The sequence below is a fragment of the Manacus candei genome, unplaced genomic scaffold (genome assembly GCF_025592945.1).
Source record: "Manacus candei isolate 608988 ecotype Guabito, Panama unplaced genomic scaffold, ASM2559294v1 h1tg000056l, whole genome shotgun sequence".
NCBI classification, from domain to species: Eukaryota; Metazoa; Chordata; class Aves; order Passeriformes; family Pipridae; genus Manacus; species Manacus candei.
The window spans coordinates 11,265,499-11,278,352 of record NW_026138104.1 but is presented as its reverse complement, the minus strand read 5'-3'; the positions used below and the strand labels follow the sequence as shown (position 1 = coordinate 11,278,352).

The 12,854-nt window shown below is 37.4% G+C and overlaps 1 protein-coding gene across 14 annotated transcripts in view; it reads left to right on the top strand.

Moving 5' to 3' along the window:
* The window catches only part of PARD3 (par-3 family cell polarity regulator), a 451,505-nt gene that overhangs the window by 252,471 nt on the left and 186,180 nt on the right, over window positions 1–12,854 (top strand). For 10 of the 14 annotated variants that reach the window (XM_051802289.1, XM_051802288.1, XM_051802286.1 and 7 more), the window contains 3 exons: window positions 3,133–3,272; window positions 4,768–4,896; window positions 8,664–8,702. In XM_051802289.1, coding sequence (XP_051658249.1) covers window positions 3,133–3,272; window positions 4,768–4,896; window positions 8,664–8,702 — 308 coding nt within the window. The remainder of the gene's footprint in view (window positions 1–3,132; window positions 3,273–4,767; window positions 4,897–8,663; window positions 8,703–12,854) is intronic. The other 4 variants (XM_051802292.1, XM_051802291.1, XM_051802296.1 and 1 more) reach the window with 1 other exon arrangement.

Below are 12,854 nucleotides of genomic sequence, written 5' to 3'. Positions count from 1 at the left end.
GGTGCATGAATAGCAGATTGAATCAGAGAGAAGGTAAAAGGAAAATAGCACCCAAAAGCTGCCTCATGCAAAGCTGCACAGAGCAGCATAGTAAAACACGGCCCAGTTGAGGGCCCTTCTTTCCACAGAAACAAGTAATTAGAATTTTCTTCTGCTAATGTCTGGCTTCAGTGTGGATTTGTGGTATTCTGGAGGCTTTGGTAAAGGCTTTCTGGAGATTTGACAGCAGAAAATGCCACAGTCCAGATTTATATCCTGCGTGCATTTGTAATGTGAATGTTTCAACTTCTGTTTTTTCCATGGGGGTTTGAAGTGGAGTGTGTGAACCAGACATCTGTAATGATGCTGTAATCAGGCTATGGGGATTAAGCTTATTAATAATGAAATATTGTCCTGGGAGTGCGTTCCTGTTCAGATATTACTTTAGAAATTTTAGCAGACAAAACCCATACTCAAAGAGCAATATTCAACACAGATCCTTATAATGAGAAAAAGATAAATTCCATAAAAATGTGAAATGTGCCTTAAAAAATCCTTATACAGATCATCTTCTATGTTGCTGGGAGTTAAAGAGCTCTATGAATGTTTGAAGTGTCATTAAAATTGTGAGGTCTCCTAAGTAAAAAATGCATGTTATGAGATCTAATATCTTTTTTTCTTCTCTGTGTAACAGCACTGATAAATTTTATATTGACCTGAAAGTGGATGAAGACTTTCAAATTCAAATGTCAGCTATCTCAAATGCTGCAGAAGGAAGGGAAGTTGTCTCATTATAGTTAGCCTAGACAAACTGATCCAAATTTCCTGAACAATAAGAACTACATGCCCTTACTGTGCATACAGGAGTACTTAGTTATGTTCAAGATGAAGATTTTAAAAGATTATATCATGCCCAGCCCTGTCACCTGTGTCAGTTTACTTCTTAACATGTTTATCATCTTGATAGTAAAACATACTGTACTAAATTTTAATCAAATATAATTGTGCAGATTTCAGAAACCTGTAGGTAGACTAGTGGTGACTATATTTGACTCTTGTTTTCTTTTCATGTGTGAATATTAACCTGCTCAATAAAGTAGACTTAACAAATGAACATGGGGAACAGTAAGACAGAAATTAATTCAGTCTTCAACGTTACAGTGAGTTGACCCTGGATGGACACCAGGTGCCTACCAAGCAGCTCTATCACTCGCCATCCTCAGCTGGACAAGAGAGGGAAAACATAGCAAAAATCTTGTGAGTCAAGATAAGAACAGGGAAGGTCACTCACCAATTACTGTCACAGGCAAAACAGACTTCACTTGGGGAAACTGATTTGATTTATTGCCAATAAAATCACAGTAGGATAGTGAGAAATAAAACCAAATTTTAAAACACTTTCCCTCCACCCCTCCCTTCTGCCCATGAATTCTCTACCTCTTCTCCCCAGAGGCGCAGGGGGATAGAGAATGGGGGCTGCAGTCAGTTCGTCACACATTGTCTCTGCCACTCCTTTGTCCTCACAGGAAGGATTCCTCACAATCTTCCACTGCTCCAGGGTGGGGTCCTTCCCATAGGAGACAGTCCTCCACCAATATCTCCAACATGGGTCCTTCCCACAGACTGCAGTTCTTCAAGAACTGTTCCAGTGTGGGTCCCTTCCGTGGGGTGCAGCCCTTCAAGAACAGGATCCTCCAGTGTGGGTGCCCCACAGGGTCACAGGTCCCACCAGCAAACCATGTTTCAGCATGGGCTCCTCTCCATAGGGCCACAATTCCTGCCAGGAGCCTCCAACAGGTTGGCTTTCCAGCAGGTCACAGCCTCCTTCAGGCTGTGTGTGGGATCCTCCACAGGCCGCAGGTGGATTTCTGCTACACTGTGGAGCTCCATGGGCTGCAGGGAGACAACCTGCTTCACCATGGGCTTCACCATGGGCTTCAGGGAAGTCTCTGCTCTGGCACCTGGACCACCTCCTCCCCCTCCTTCTGCACTGATATTGGGATCTGCAGAGCTCTTTCTCTCACTCTTCTCTCTGGCTGCTGTTGTGCAGTTGTTTTTTTTCCCCTTCTTAAACACGTCAACACCTGAGATGTTTCAAATGGAAGTTGTAGGTGCTGCCACTCTGTTGGGGTGGTCTCTGCTGAATGGCCATCTGTTTTCATGCTAGATGAGGGGTCCTGAATAGACTTGATGTGTAATGTTGGGGAGGGAGGGAGAGTGACAGTTTTCAACTTGTAGTTTCAGGGGTTGTTGATAACACTGGACAGATTGCATCAAAGAGAGGATCACAAATGAGCTTTCTGTGTAGTAGGAAAGGCTTCTGTTTGCCCTCTCAGCTTGTGAATTCTGGAGCTGGTGGTACCTATCAATAATTAGTTGTGGGCATAATTTCTCTTAAATACAAGTCTCATTTGCCATATTGACGACACCCTCTCTGAATTTCTCCAGGTCATCTTAAATATCTTTGTTTTGCTTCAGTCTGTCTTAGCCAAGTGTAGTCAGTCACTTGGATGTACAGCAGGACATCTCAGCAAAAGTGGCAGCCTGGTTTGTTCCCTGCCTGCAGAACAGACAATGGGGTGGAACCCAGCGAGAGCCAGGGTGAAGCCCTGGGGCAGAGGAGCTGTTAAAAGAAAACAGCCCAAGATCCCTCAGAGCAGAAGAAATGAGACCACTGAGTTCCAGTTCTGTCACCTGCCAGTGTCCATAAGTGAGCTGACAAAGCCCTATGGCCAGCACCATTGGCTGACTGTCACTGTTGAAAGTGCTGCAAAAGAGAAAGAAAGGATCATTGATGAGATCCAGATTGACAAGAGGGAAGACAGTGATCGGGTATCAGATATGCTTTGTTCTGATTCCTTGTCACTTAGCTCATCTGAAATAGAAAGTCGAAAATATGGCAATGACTTGGAAATCATCAGAACAGCAAGTTGCAGGGAGGGCCTGCTGAGCCACCTGTGCCCAGACTCAATGCTTCAGTTATAGCCTTCTTATAGATGCCTTTTGTTTTCTTTTTTTGCCATGCAGTAATTCTTACATCTTATATGTATTTTCATGGATTGCATCAGTGAGGTATACATACATTCTACTCAGTAAAAATAATATGTAATATAAAATGTGCATTTTAACTAGCAGTGTACATTCTTTATGCAGGTACAGAAGGCTTGGGATTTAGCATTACTTCAAGAGATGTCCCAATTGGTGGCTCTGCTCCAATTTATGTGAAAAACATCCTTCCGAGAGGTGCAGCTATTCAAGATGGGAGACTAAAAGCTGGAGACCGATTAATTGAGGTAAGGAAATGTTACATGTTGTTTGTCTGTGTTTTGGCATGTGCCCACACACTACTTCACTTCCAAAGGCGAATATATTTTATGTTATAGGAAAATGTTTCCCTATTTTTCCTTTTTCTTTGGCTTTATTATTTTTAGGTAAGAGATGAAGTTGCTGGCATTTTCAGTACATAACTGTTTAAAGAGCTGGACCCAGACATACTATAAAAACATGAATTTACATGTCCTAATTGAATGTAGTGTCACAGTCTTGCATTGCTGCTTAGCAATGAATTTAAGCAAAATGATTGTTACCTAGTAAGTAGAATTAAATCAGCATGGAGTGACAGACCAGAAATTATCGAAGATGTTGCCAAGTATGGAAGGCAGTACCCTGAAAAGGTTTAGTGAATTAACTAAAGGGATATAAGAGGAGGGCAGTCCTAAAGAGAATCAAGGCCACTTCCCTCCTGAAGGAAGGATGTCCTCAAGGGAACAAAATTTCTTTTAGATAGGTGCACCGCAGAGATCTTTCTGCAAATCTAGCTGGAGTGATATAAGATGTTACCACCCACAGCTCTTCATTACTGTCCCTAAGCCAAATGACACTGGAGGTACTGCTGAGCCTGTAACTGCCTCTCAGTGCCCTAACTTCACTTTACTGCAAAATTGGCCAAGTCAGCTTGAATTGTTGCTGGAGGATAGCCCTCTGTAATTACTGTAATTCAAGGTAACCCAGATGACTTGGCTAGAAGGGGACTGAGAAGCATTTAAGATGACAGCTGTGGCATCTCAACAGTGTGAGCTATGGTCTCTTACAAGGGGAAGGAAAAAGATGGTTTTCTGACTCTTGAGCACCATGCTCCCTTGCTTAGCACCGTTAGTTGATTTACCTTCATTTTCAGAATGTTTCTGAACAGGCAAGCCTGAGATTACTTGGTCTTTCTCTGGCTTCTCCCTTACTGATGTTAGCTCATACAGTGGGAAATTCTGCATGTATCCCATACCTGTCTGTCCTGATAAGTGGTATGTGGAGGCCAAGGGATTGGACCGCTGAACAGAGGCAAGATAAAGAGTAGCTACCCCAAAGTTATTCAGGGAAAAAATTACTTTCTACTGTTGTCAGAATTTGTTGTGCAAGATGTATTTGGAAGGTAGGTATAACACCAAGACATGTGGAAACAGGACCAGTTTTGGAAAGATTTTTATGCAGAAATTCTTGTAAGAAATACTGGTAGATGGGATTAGTTGACCTTAGAGTACTCTGGACTATACTGTTGCTGCTGAAAAGGCGTGAAGTATAGCTGTCTGGCTTGTTATTTTTATTTGTCTGTGAAGGATGGCCATTTAATTAGTTCTATTAAGTGAAAACTGTAATGTGAGCTAATGAGCAGGTTACTCCAGTGAGGGTTTTTTAATACTGTCCCATATGATTCACGTGACTTTTTACTATTAATTTCTGCTGTTTTTCCTGGTTTGGAGTCTTACTAGTTTCTAACATTTTTTTTTGTCACAGGTAAATGGAGTCGATTTAACAGGCAAAACTCAAGAAGAAGTTGTGTCCTTGCTGCGAAGTACCAAGATGGGAGGGACAGTTGGCCTTTTGATTTTTCGACAGGAAGAAACATTCCATCCAAGGGAACTGGTGCGTAAAATAGAGAGCAGCTAAGAGATTTAGATGAGTATGAGAAAATGATTTGATCTTGTCACCTGCTAGTAAACATGTCTGGCCAGCACCGAATATAAGAAAAAGAAAAAAAGCTATTTTGTTTTATTTAGAATATTTTACATGCATGTTTTATATTTTCTTTGAGATTTACTATTGGAATTAAGTATTTTTGGTACTGTATAAGTGAGAGCTTTATTTTGAGTCAAAGTGTTTATAGAAGAAGCTATTGCATAGACTTTATTTGGATGCATGCAGACAAGTAGATTATTTCATATCTTTCATAAGGACAAATCTATGTTTGAAAGCCTGCCATTTTTCCCACTACCTGCTCACTAATATGTTTTAGAGCATATAATATTATGCCAAAACAGGATATGTAAATACTTTTCTATCCAAATATCCCAGATATAAGAAATAGAAATGCAATCTCTGTGGAATGGAAACCCTGCAGTTATTAATTTAGCAGGGCAATTCAGAAGATGTTTCTGAGAAATTTACATTAAATGGAAATGAAACAGTGTTTCATACTATCCCTGCTCCACTTGCATAGTGTATACAGATATTTCTCTGATAATTATTCAAGATAATTTCTGTTATGAAAAGATAGACTGTAAATGTAGCAGTTTTACTTTGTTCTGTACTCGATTAAACTGCTGAACTTATTTATTATTTGTATTGTTGTAGTTATGTACAGCTCTAAAAATAACTTATTTAGCTGCATTATTGTGAGAAGATAGACAAATATAAGTATGATGAATTAATTGCTTCATTTTTCTATTGGATTTGTGTTATTTTGAATGCAAAGAGAATGAATTTTCATTTGACCATTTCAAGACATTTAACATTAGCCTTTTACTTTTCAAAACTGCAATTAAACCTAGGAAGTCAAAGTGGTAGAGAAGGTCACAAATGAACCTCACTTTTACTTTAATATTCTTGGAACATGACTTCAAGTACTGAAATGAAAGCTGTCGTAAAATGAAGAGAAATAAACAATTTGAGATCCTATTATGCCCTACTTATCACTGGAACAGTGAAAGCCATCTGTTTATAAGTATATGCTGTAATTTTCACAGTATTACTATCTTACATAAAGGTGAATGAAAATGCTTTTTGAGATTTCTAAATAAACTTAGAAGTAAGAAAATGTCTTAATTTTGTGTATATTATTTCTATGGTAAAATGAGGAAGTTTTAATGCATATTTTGACACAGGATTTTGTTTAAATAATTGTAAACAAAGATACGATGTGAGTAATGCAGAGATTTAATAGCAATACTTGAAGTAGTTTTAAAATAACAACCCCTTTAAATGAGTTCAACCTCAGTAGCCTCCCTGCTGCAGCTCAGGCAATACTCCCTCAAATATTTTGGCAAAGACCAGCATAAGGAAGGCAGTCATGGCTGTGTCAGGTAGTAGGTGGGTTTTGTGCTATGTAATCAGAGATCAGATCTGAACTGGTGTGTTTTTATGTAGCTCCAGTTGAACAAATGATATTGTGAGGATCTGACAGTACATGCCTGTGATGATCCTCTGTTCCATAAGGACTTGTTTGTTTGCATTCTGATATGAAGGACTCTTAGGCATGCACTGCTGGCTGCTGTCAAAGAGTGGGAGCAGAATTGCTGGGGAGGGTGTTGAACTAAAAGTCATCATAAGGGCTGTTCTTTATTCTCTGGTAAGAAATGGTCCTAAAAGAAAAAATAAAAGGTCTTTTCAACCAGCTCCTCTCATAGACTTTTACTAGCTTTATAAAAAAAAAAATAATAATATCAAAATAGGGAGGGGAAGTCTGAAGTCATGTGAGTTCATCTTTTTCACATGCAAACCTTCCTTGGCCACCTAGGAACAATTTGTCTTTGCATCCTTCCCCTATTTCTACATTTGTGTGCTCTAAATAGTAACTAAATGAGATGTGTCTCAGAAATTGTATGTATAAAATCATGTCATTTGATGTTATCCATCTCATAAAGGGCAGGACTTGCTGTTGCTTGCTGAGGAGTGGTCAATATTTAAACCATTTTATATTTACCAACATTTGTACTGATAGTAATCCCAATAAAAGAGGTGTTTAGATTTTATGTTTTGAGTTATGGCTTGTTGAATGACTTTTGAAAACAAGTTAAGTATCTTTGGGTTTCTTTTTGAGTAAAATGAAGATAATAAACTTAGGAATGTTGTGGAATTTAATGTCTTTGATGTATGTTGCTGTTATTGTCTGAAAGAGACCTACAAAACTAAGTAGTTGTAGCTAAAACTTACGTGATTCTTAAGCTGAGCCCATTTAGGTTATTATGGAATCTTTGTAGCCTGTGTGATCAGGTCAGGAAGTATGTACATGTGCAGTGCAGCACATCATGGTAAAAGTGAGTAAAATGTGGAAGCAGGGCATAAAATCAAACTGGCAGAAATCAACTTTTCTGACCAGTAAGATCTGGAAGAATCATTATGTTTCACCAGAATACCAGGCATTTTTATTGCTTCTGCAGTTACCTAATGCCAGATAGGTAATCTATTAGGGCTTGTCCAAGTTAATGTGAGGTAGAGGCACATTGACTCTTAAAGATATTCCTCCCTTCATGAAAGGGGTGAGGATTACTCTGGTTAAATAAAGCTCTTGTTGCACTGTGGTTACCTCATGTAACTTGTGAAGCCTTTTCTTAGAGCTGCTACTGTCTATGGGAATAATCTGAAGGATTGGCTTGGGTTATTTAACTTTAGAACTATATTCTCAGTATCAAGAGAGACTAGCTAACAGAGTTAATCTCCAGTACCCTACAAGTTAATATGCCCCTTGGTACATATATGTCCTTTACATGTTTCTGGTAGTTGTCTCCTTCATCATTTTTTCCTTAGTGGTTGTTGGCTTCAGGTTGAAGCTAACTGGATGTTTGTGTTACTGCTTAGCCACTACATTTTTGTGCTTTATCATTTGAATCTCCTTCAAAACAGCCTAAAGCAAAAACGTCCAGTAAACCCTAGCATTTCATTGTTTCCCAGCTGAATGGAAACAAATAGCTGGTTAGCCCAAAAGTGATCAGCCAGCCAGCAGCAAGGTGTCTCCTGAGTGTTCATATGGGTTTTAATATGGGCTTGGAAGAGCCATAGTTCCTTATGTGTGTTTCCAGAATTGTTTGGGGGTTGCATTTTCCAATGACATGTGTCTGCCTTATGTGCCCTGAGACACAGGTGAGGAATGCAAAGTACAGGAGTGTCCCATCTCCAGTGAACTGAAAGAACCCTCCTGTACTGGGATATCCAGTGCTGTTGTTCTGGTTCATCCAAACATGCTCAAAAGGGGAATCCCTTGCTAAAATGAGAATGGATGTTTTAAAAAATAGGTACTCATTTGAAATATTTGGAAGGGTTCATCTGGACTACTGAGGTCATTCTTTGAAAACTTCGAAGCAGAAGGGAAAGGCCAGGGGAGAACATCCCTGAATGAGAACTTTCCCTCAGCCAGAAAATGGTGCAAGCAGCCATGGTTCTTCCTTGCCCAGATAGTCACCTCCCCCATAACCAAATAAAGTCAGGTGCACTACCACAAGATCACTGGAGTTATTTTTGTTCACCTCTCTTTTAGTGCTTGTTTAGACAATTTTCAGTCAGAGTTGTGACAAACACCCTTCATTTTTTCATTACCACTTCACATCAGAATTAGAGCTCTTTGTTTATCCCCATGATGATAGATAGTATATGTCATATGTAGTCGTGTTCTTATTTATTTTTTTTACTTCCTTTAGAATGCAGAACAAAGCCAGTCACAAATTCCAAAGGAAACGGTAAGAGCTTTGTCTTTTCCATATTGGAAGACTCCCAAATGTTTTTAACTTGATATGGCACTTCTCCATCAAAGTTTTACAGATCCTTCTTTCATCTTATATACTGTAGATGGCTCTCTGTAGCTTTAAATTTTAAATGCATTTTTTGATGTAATTTCAAATACTGTTTAAAAATTATATACAATTCATTTATTACATACGTTCAAGTGCTATTTGAAATTACATCTTTTATACACAGCCAACGACCTAAAGTTAAATGATAAGAGTAGACTGTTAACTTGGGTTACATATTGAAGCTAATTGTTTTAATCATGATTATATGACTGAAATATGAGATACAAACACAGAAATTAGGCAGCTGGGGTTTAAGTTTTAATTGTATCCTCATAGCAAACTAGTGTTAGTTATTTTTAAGAAACTATAGGGAAATAGTATCAACTTCAACCTTAAGAAGGCTGAAACTGGTCTGTATGTGATGTGTCAGTGAGGCTTTATATTGAGGTTGTATACTGTTTATATTCCTCACTTTAGTCAGTGGAACAGGATCAGTTCAATACACAATATACTAATACATATAACAAGTTTTTCTAAAATAAAAGGTTTATTTCATTAAATACTAGCAGAGGATATTACTATAATATATTACCTTAAAGTTGCACTGTATTTTAATTAAAAACATACTTCAAGAAGCTCCATTCAGTTAGGTACCCATTTAAAAATTAAATAAGAAATTAGATTACGGAGAAATTGAGAGAGTACATGTGGGGATTTGAAATTATTTAAGCTGTGGAAAACCAGAAAGAGTTTGTCCAATTGGTTCAGAATGCCTTAGCAGCAATGGTGAGATGGTGTCTGCGATAAAAAGAAAGTCAGGACTAAGTGAATAGATGTAAGAGCCATCTCAGTGAAATAGTCAAGGGTACATTGGCTGATACTATTATTTTTTCAGGCCAGTGGAATGTAACTGTTAAAACGGGCATTTGGGTTGAATATAGCAATATTCACTTTTATCCTTCTGGTTTTTGGTGTCCTTCTAGTGTGAAAGTCATCTGCATAAGGCTTCTCTAAAACATGGGTATACCATTGTTTTAGACATGCCTTGCAGTATCTTTTTAGTGCATCTCATTAGAGTACAGTATGTTTTTATCTTCATGGTTTCATACCACGTACTGCTGATATAAAGGGAGATCAAAGATCAAAGCCCAGCATAGTATTTCTAGCTGAAATTGGATACCATTGAGAATAATGTGTGGGTGCAACCTTATAAAATTATCCTGGTTTTAGGAGTTGAAATTCTGCCCCAAAAACTCATTAAGATAAGGCAGATTTCCTGCAAGGTGTTTATAGAAATCAGTTGCTTATCTCTTGCAAAGTTAATGTTTTGGAGCAAATTCCATGGTGAAACCCTTTCTCTGGCATTCTTGGAACCAACACTCTGACCCATCCAAGGAAAGACCAAAAGAGAATAGGTGTTTCTCATTTGTTCTCTTTAGATGTGAGGTAGAAATTGCTTGTTAACCAGGAGGGACAGATAGTGTATGAGTAGCTAGGGATTTCTGAAGAAAACAGCCAGAAAACCCTAGCAAGCCTTGGAAATATGGAAACTAGTTGGAAAACATATGTGGTTACTGAGGGAATGAAGCTAGAAACCTGCTCACTATATAAAAAAAAAATGCCTAATGTCTTGTGTTTTTCATTCATTAGGTGTTGGGATTCTTTTGTTATTTATTTGAAGACTCAGAACAACAATGATTGATAGTAGGAAAACTAGGTCTCTTTATATTGTCTACTCCAGTGTGGGAATAAAAAATGGACTAAATGTGAAAGGTGTCAGTGGATATTTATAATTCACAATGCTATTACACTTACCTCCCTTCTACCAATCTACTTTGCTTTGGATAACTGTGATAATCCAGTTCTACAAAACTAATTTTCCTCAGCTATACATTAATAATACAGTTACTCATTTTTTTATTATTATTTTTGAAAGTATTTTTCATTGCTTTCCTTTATTTTCCTTGGTTCTGCCTCAATACCTATTTATTTTTCATCTGTCTACTTTTCAGGTCTTTGAGATTTCTAATCTTGCAATTTCTATTTCTGTGCCTGCTCTGATCTTTGTGCTGTTAGTTGTGAGGTTTTAGTCTCCAAGTGTCAAGGACTTGATAGTAGAAAGCAAAGCAAAAAAAAACCTCAACAAAAAAGCATGATGAAAGCAGTGAAGCTACAGAAATGAGAAAGGTGAAATGCAAGTCTGTTTTTAATTTAAAGACAAAATGGTTGTGAGGTTTTTTTGTTGTTTATTCCTTAGTGCGGAAATAGAAGAAAAGTGCACCTTTGAAATTAAAAAAAGAAAAAGAAAAAAAATAACCTTGAAAGTGGAAGACCTGAAATAAAATCTCAAATATCAAGCCTAATTTATCAGTAAATTCTTAGCACTCAGGGGTTACATTCATGTAACTGTTACTTTGAAATGGTTTACATTAATATTGTGGCACTAGGATGCAGTAGTTAGTCCTCATAGATGTAATAAATGAAAACCTTGAAGATCAGTTTTTTCTTGATTTGTGACCTGAAATCCTTGACAGAGTTACTTCTTACAACCCATACAGAAAGCATATAACTTCGTATTTTATATGCTATCACAGAATACAGGACTACTGGTTTTGCCTTCTATTTTGCTTATGAACAGAGCTGGCATGCTGTTTACTTATGAAGCAAGGAAATCTCCCATATCTTGGTTGAAACATTGTTTCACCCAGCCATGAGTTTGTGCCATTTGTATAGCTGATGACAGCATGGAACAGATGCACCTATTTCTAAATGTGGTGATTATTTGGAATGTAGGAAATTGACCGTAATATGAAAACTAGTAATTTATCATTATTACATTTCTGTTTCTAAGCATAATTATCTTAATCTGGTTACAGTGCATTGAAATGAACTGTTAATTATGCTATGTAAAACATCTGCCAATTAATTTTTCCTCATACTCTTTGAAAGTCAATAATGTTTTAGTAATATTTTGCTCTTACAATTGTCATTCACTGTTTGTTTTCTGAATTCAGAACCAGCAAGTTAACTTTCATGTAAGCAGAATACTAGAAAAATAATAATTATCATATAAGTGTTTTCTAGGGAGTGTTGTCTATTGATAAAAGGCAATTCAAAGTTAGGATTCAGGATTTTATTTCATGATTTTTGCACTCAGCAGCATGGGAAACCTTCAGTTTTCTGTTCTCATTTGTTTTTCTGTCAAATTGCTGTAAGTGAGCAGAATGTTATGTATTTTAGTGAGTGCAGGATTCGTAACAGTGACATAACAAGAGTGTTGGAACAGTATATAAATGTTTAGCAGCCCTGATAGAAATTGCAAATGGGATTGCTTTTTATTTTCTTCTGAACTTGAACATTTGATACTCCTGTTATTATCTAAATTTCATTTTGATCACCACGTTTTTTCCGATCCAGTTGCTGTTTTTACCATATACTGTATGTGTGATTCTGAGTAAATTAGCTAGCTACACTTTTTTTTTGCAAGAATTCATTACCTATAGGAATAGGGTGATACTGGTCAGAGGCATTTTGTAAGCACTAATGCATAGTTATTTTGTTTGCAACTTTTCATGTTGTCAATATGAGAGATAATATTCACAAATGCCTAGAAATACATTATTTGTATTGATTTATGCAAATAGAAAATTCTTGGGGAAAAAACCACAGTCAGTGTTGAGCTTTAAGAGAGTGCTGTTCTGAGTGCATGTGTGTTTGTCTTTTACTTTTGCTCAAAAGCTGTTTGTATTACTTCAAGATACCTAATCACTGGAGATGTATCCATATATATTTTTCAAAAGCTGTAAGTTAAGTTTCCATCATTTTCTATTTAGCACTTACAGAGAACTTCAGCTTTTATAGCAGCTTTATGTCATTCGGTTGATGCAACTCTTCCTTCACACACAACCAGCTTTGAAAACCAGTTAAAAGCTTCATCAATTTCCATTGTTACAAGAGGTGATCCAAATGTCTAAAACTGGAGCCAAGATCATACACTGACTAATATCGGACCCACCAGCAGAGATGCTGCTATCATTAGGAACAGAATGATTTCACTGAAAGAGGATATGTTTGACTGATGTTTAAGCTGATGCTGTT